The sequence below is a fragment of the Pinus tabuliformis genome, chromosome 1_1 (assembly GCF_031772625.1).
Source record: "Pinus tabuliformis cultivar Carrire ecotype Pingquan chromosome 1_1, CPIR1, whole genome shotgun sequence".
NCBI classification, from domain to species: domain Eukaryota; kingdom Viridiplantae; phylum Streptophyta; class Pinopsida; order Pinales; family Pinaceae; genus Pinus; species Pinus tabuliformis.
Genome location: NC_142297.1, coordinates 132553199 through 132559198, shown reverse-complemented (window position 1 = coordinate 132559198; position 6000 = coordinate 132553199). Strand labels below are relative to the sequence as shown.

At 40.0% G+C, this 6000-nt stretch overlaps 1 protein-coding gene across 1 annotated transcript; it reads left to right on the top strand.

The window, feature by feature from the left end:
* The first annotated feature begins 567 nt into the window (after nt 1-567).
* Nucleotides 568-5374, top strand: LOC149211993 (beta-amylase 1, chloroplastic-like). The gene is made up of 4 exons (XM_089391646.1): nt 568-1867; nt 2009-2219; nt 4057-4167; nt 4272-5374. Exons 1-4 carry the CDS (start codon nt 1140-1142, stop codon nt 5082-5084), a joined length of 1863 nt encoding a protein of 620 aa, XP_089247772.1. The 5' UTR covers nt 568-1139; the 3' UTR covers nt 5085-5374.
* Nucleotides 5375-6000: the final 626 nt, after the last annotated feature.

Genomic DNA, 6000 nt, shown 5'->3' with positions numbered 1-6000 from the left:
AAATAAAAAAACAAAAAATATACCAAATAAACTCCAAACCATAAAAGAGTTAGATTAAGGCATAACTACCAACAAAATGGTGAACATAGATATAGCCCCAAACGATAAAAAAGTTGGACTAAGGCAGCAACGACCAACAACATGGTAAACATAGATGCAGCCCCACTGCTACTCAGTTATTGGTCGCCTTACCTCTTCTCTTCATAGAAGATGCAAAGCTTATCTTTAAGTGCAGAGACTTTGGTTTGAGAATAGACAATCATCCATCGCTCTCAAATTTTGATAAAGATAAAATCCTAATGTGTTCCCTTGAGATCTAAAATAGTCTAAAAACGATCCCCCCTGCATCTCCAACGTCGGTGTCCGAGTCCGTGGGGACGAGGAATCTCAGCCGCAGGAGGAAGATCCACGGCCCCGGTTCAATGAATAATGCAGACCGCGTAATTTTACGGTTTCTAGGAATTTGCAAAATAGTGTCAGGATATGCGGATGACACGTGGAAAGGCCGATGTTTCCTACCGATCCAACTAGGGGATTCTTCTATTTATTGATCGATCCAAGCGACACTGAATCCACACACTTGGATCAGTCGTTCGATATTTTGCATTTCTGCAACGGTTTCCATTGTCAAATTGCAGTCGGTGTGGAGTTCTGTATAGCCCTTAAATCAATTTCCCCTGTTTTCCCTGTGTGTTTGAATGTTCTGTGCAGTTTGTTGAATAATTCCCATAGTGTTTTGTATAGAAATCCTGTTGTGTATTTTTTGTTAAACATAAATTCATTTGGGTCGTCATCAGATTTAGCTCTTTGTGTCCAGATTGAATCCCCAACTTGTCAAGGGTTTCAATTCAGTATTCATTTTTAATAGAAAACCCTTGTGTATATCCAGATATAAATTCCTGCTGCGTAGATTGTTTTGTGCGTATCCGCAGAGAACTTTCTGTTGGGTTTATTGATCCGCTGACACCCAAAGAAATCCCTGCTGGGTTCATTGTTTTGTGCATACCCACGTTTGAATCCCCGCTTGATTAAAATCTGTTTATACTGTTTTGATCAGTTATTGTGGTTTTTAACTGGATTCGGATAAATCCTTGCTATTTTTAGTAGATTTTGTTTTGTGATTCTCGAAATTTACAATCATGTCTTTAGGAATTCCTCCTCAAATTGGCTCATTGGTATCCCCCGATAAGCTTTCGTATTCCGAGACGTCTTCTGATTGTTGCCTAGATGATGCTGGAAAGCATATATCAGCTCAATGGAGGCCTTCTTCAGGTCTTAATTGCAAAACCCAGAGACCTAAAGTAGATTTTGATATGCACTCATTGCAAGTTTCTTCTCCCCCTGTAAGTCCATGTAGTTCTTCTCCGTCTGCCGAGGAATGGTGGAGGAGGACTGTTCATAGCCCAAGAGGACAAAATGTCGGGCTTCGGCCAGATTTGTCGGTGGCGTGCCAGGCATTTGAGGTTCAAACTCAGGCTGTCACTGCCACAGATGCGGAAGCCGGAGTTGGTGCCCAAATTGAGCAGAGTTTTGAAGAAAAGTTGCATGATTTGCCTCTGGATGCTGTGAAAAAGCATGGAGCGGGTGGGGTCCCTGTGTTTGTTATGCTCCCTCTGGATAGCATAAACCATAACAATACGGTCAATAGACGGAAGGCTATGAATGCCAGTCTTCAAGCCTTGAAGAGTGCTGGTGTTGAGGGAGTTATGGTGGATGTTTGGTGGGGTCTTGTGGAACGAGAGGCTCCAGGGCAGTATAATTGGTCTGGGTACAGAGAACTGCTGGAAATGGTCAAGAAACATGGATTGAAAGTCCAGGCCGTAATGTCATTCCACCAGTGTGGAGGAAATGTTGGGGATTCTGCCAAGTATGAAAACTAAATTTTCCATTTATACAGTCTATTGTTTCCTTGTCCATTTTATTAATGTGGAAATCATGTTTTTCATGCCTAAGAATGTTTCAGAACTTGGAATGATTTAGGACGTTTTTGTGATTTGTGATTGTGCAGTATTCCATTGCCAAAATGGGTTGTCGAAGAAATAAACCATGATAATGATCTAGCCTACACGGACCAGTGGGGCAGGAGAAACTATGAGTATATTTCTTTGGGATGTGATAATCTTCCAGTTTTGAAGGGAAGGACACCTGTTCAATGCTATGGTGATTACATGCGGAGTTTCAAGGAGAATTTTAAGGATCTTTTGGGGCAAACCATTGTGGTAAGTTCTTGAAATACATCGTATTAGGGACAAGTGCTTCTTTCTTCCCTTTTATTCTCTTAATTAGTCTTGCAGTGTTCGTTCTTTTCTGACATCTGTGATCCGACAGCATATCTTGGTTTTTGATTTTCTTGTCTTTTTATAAATTCAAGGTTCAAAATTAACTCCATGTCTCGAACATAACTCTATGCTAAATTGTCCTCGACGATCTCAGTGTGCCTTGATATTCACTGGATCACGAACTCAAAGGATGTGGAGGATCCACATCCTAGCTCAAATTGAGATATCCCTGCAACTGAGAACTCCAGAACCCCAGTCGCAGTTGGGGGTAATTATTCTGCCAAATTTATTGAAGATTTTGCAGAATGAAAGATTGATGATTGCCCACGGTTGGGCAAAACTTGCCTATGGGAGATCCAAACTTCCCAAACCTTTCTCTATGGGAGATTCAAAATCTTGGTTGTGCACACAAAGATAAATATCGCCATCCAAGCTCAATGAAAGGATCCCTGTGACTGCAGCTGGGCGATTATCTACCAAACTTGCCCAAGATTTGCAGTTGGAACAAATCTTTGCACGAGTAAGATGGTCCATGATCTATCAAACTTGTCTCCGGGAGATTCAAACCTTCTATATGTTTGAAACATCCCTCCTTTACCAGCTAACCAAGACCCTGTTGACTATCTTGTCTATTTTGCCTAGTCCAAATATCCAACACCTCCATTTCTGGGCATATACTTGGCCTATCATGCCCACTCTGAAATATCACTCTGAAATGTTGCACCTCTTTTAAACCATAGAGTTTGCACTTCTTTTTAACCAGAGAATTAACATACTGATTTGTTTGCCACCAACCTCATATCATACAACCAACATCCTTTTTACTACAGATGCCTGTCCCCAACCTCATTTTTACCGCAAGATTTTGCTTACTCTTTACCCCCCGGCCTATTTTTACCAGAGAGGTCGGATATAGACTGTCCCTAGTACAGAGGTTGCATATGCTAGTGCACAATCCTGGCATATAAATTGGATGACTGGGGTATTTGTATTTAGCGCAACTTTAATGATCAGAGGGTTGATCAGAGGGATTCTTTTCCATGTGGCCACATATGATGGTAAATGAACAATTGCAATTTACCATGACAAAACTTGTATTTTTGAGTTTGGTAAAAGACATTATTAGGCTGAAAATGCCATAACTTATTTTGGCGGCATAACTTATTATCATAGGGATTCTTTTCTATGTATCCATACAGATTTTGGTCCAATTGCCTAGAAGTAATTTTCTTGATCTAATCTCTTTGCTATCTCCAGTTTCTGAAGATATTATGAGGCTTCTATCTAGTGTGAACAAACGAATGGAGATTGTTCCATATTAGTGTTGTAGGGTGAAAGATTTCAGTATTAGTATTAAAACTGTCTGCTCCATGTGCTGCCTTATTTGAAGGATTTTAACATGTTCTGCCCTTATTTTCTTTCATGCTTACATATATGCAAACACATCTATGTTAAAAATGTTTTAACCTATGTCCAACTTGTTAGAAGAAGAAGAAGCCAAGACTGTCATGTAGGTGTTTTGCATGCTACACATATTACATTATCATATCAATTGAGTCTTTTATGTCCAAACTACCTGATCACCTGATCTGTATAAGTCTTGCTTGTTATCACCATGCTTTCTTTTTCTTCAAATAGGATTGGCCCTAGTTCCTGCTGTCTATCTGTCTGAGAGTTGTTTGAACTGTTATCTTTTGGTTGCTGTCAAAACCCATAATCTGAACCTAGGATAAAAAATCTGTCTAACATGTGTGCAATCTTTCCCATGATAATACAGGAAATTCAAGTCGGAATGGGTCCTGCAGGAGAGCTGCGGTATCCATCTTATCCTGAGAGTAACGGTACATGGAAATTCCCAGGGATTGGAGCATTTCAGTGCTATGATAAGGTATGGATACTAGCCATTTTTTTTTTTATGAATTTCCCTCCAGCTGTATTTTGGTCATATAGTTGCCCTTTTTATTTACTAGTTTGGATCTCCTTGTATTGCAGTATATGATCTCTAACCTTAGATCCACGTCCGAAGCTGCTGGAAAGCAGGAGTGGGGTAATGGGGGTCCAAGTGATGCAGGACATTACAATAACTGGCCTGAGGACAGCCCGTTTTTCCGCAGAGATGGTGGCTGGAACAGTTCTTATGGTGAGTTTTTTCTTGAGTGGTATTCCCGTATGCTTCTTGATCATGGAGAGAGAATCCTAGGGGCAGCTGAAGCCATTTTCCATGGCACTGGCACCAAGCTTTCTGCCAAAGTGGCTGGTATTCACTGGCATTATGGAACCAGATCTCATGCCCCTGAGCTTACTGCTGGATATTATAATACCCGGTTCAGAGATGGGTATCTGCCAATAGCTTCCATGTTTGCAAGACATGGGGTGATTTTCAATTTTACTTGCATTGAAATGAAGGATTGGGAACAGCCGGGAGATGCACAATGCTCCCCAGAGAAGCTGATCAAACAAGTCATCCTGGCAACTCGAAAAGCAGGGGTACGTCTTGCAGGGGAGAATGCGCTTCCAAGATTTGATCAAGATGCACACCATCAGATCATTAGGAACGCCAATCTCCGACTGCCAGAGGATGGTCGAGACACCAGAGTTGAACCCATGTGTGCATTTACTTATTTGAGAATGAACCAGCATTTATTCCAGCCTGAAAATTGGAGGTTGTTTGTCTCATTTGTTAGAAAATTGGCACAAGGAGAGGCCTCCTTAAATTCCTGGGAGCAAGAACACAGAGACACAGACTCATTTGTCCATGCCAGTGGGCCATTTTTCCAAGAGGCTGCTGCACTGATGCATAACTAGGTCTCAGGCATACTTCTTAGCATTTCAGTTATAGTTCTTATGTTGTACTTTTATAAAGTTCGTGATTTGTCTTTTAATTGTTATAATGTCGGGATGTATAGACCTACAGCTCTTATCCATTGGGCCGCTGCCCCTGCTGCATTCTAATTCTATGGCAGCAGTTTGCAAGCCAGCAGGAAGTCAATGGGCATATTAGTGCTATGTAATCTTAAAGATTATGAAGAAAACGTTGTAAGTTTTTGTTGATACAAAATATAATTATAAGATCTATAGATATTTATTAGATAGAACATCGTTCTTTGTTGTTTTTAATGTATATATGTACATAAAAATCCATATGGTTGGTAGGTAGAATATCAATTTTTGTTGTATTTTTATTTTATATATGTACATTTCCTGATTTTCATGGAGAGGAATGGGAATCAGCAGCTATCAAAATTATTACATTTTTCTATTTCTCTGGCAGAAAAGTATTCAAGTTAGTCAACCAAGATCTTAAAACATCTCATAACATGTGAAATGAATTTCTTTCTCTTTTCAAAAGTTGAGTTGAATTTTGTAACCCCATGCTTAAGTTTGGAAGCTCTGTTGCAATTCATGTCAGCACCAACAACGCACCAATTGCTTTATGAGCCACTTGTGTTTCACTAGTTACATTTTTCTATTTCTCTGGCAGGAAAGTATTCAAGTTAGTCAACCAAGATCTTAAAACATCTCATAACATGTGAAATGAATTTCTTTCTCTTTTCAAAAGTTGAGTTGAATTTTGTAACCCCATGCTTAAGTTTGGAAGCTCTGTTGTAATTCATGTCAGCACCAACAACGCACCAATTGCTTTATGAGCCACTTGTGTTTCACTAGTTATGTACCCATGTTCCCAAAAGGATTTTTCAAAAGGATTTTCCCGTGATATTGT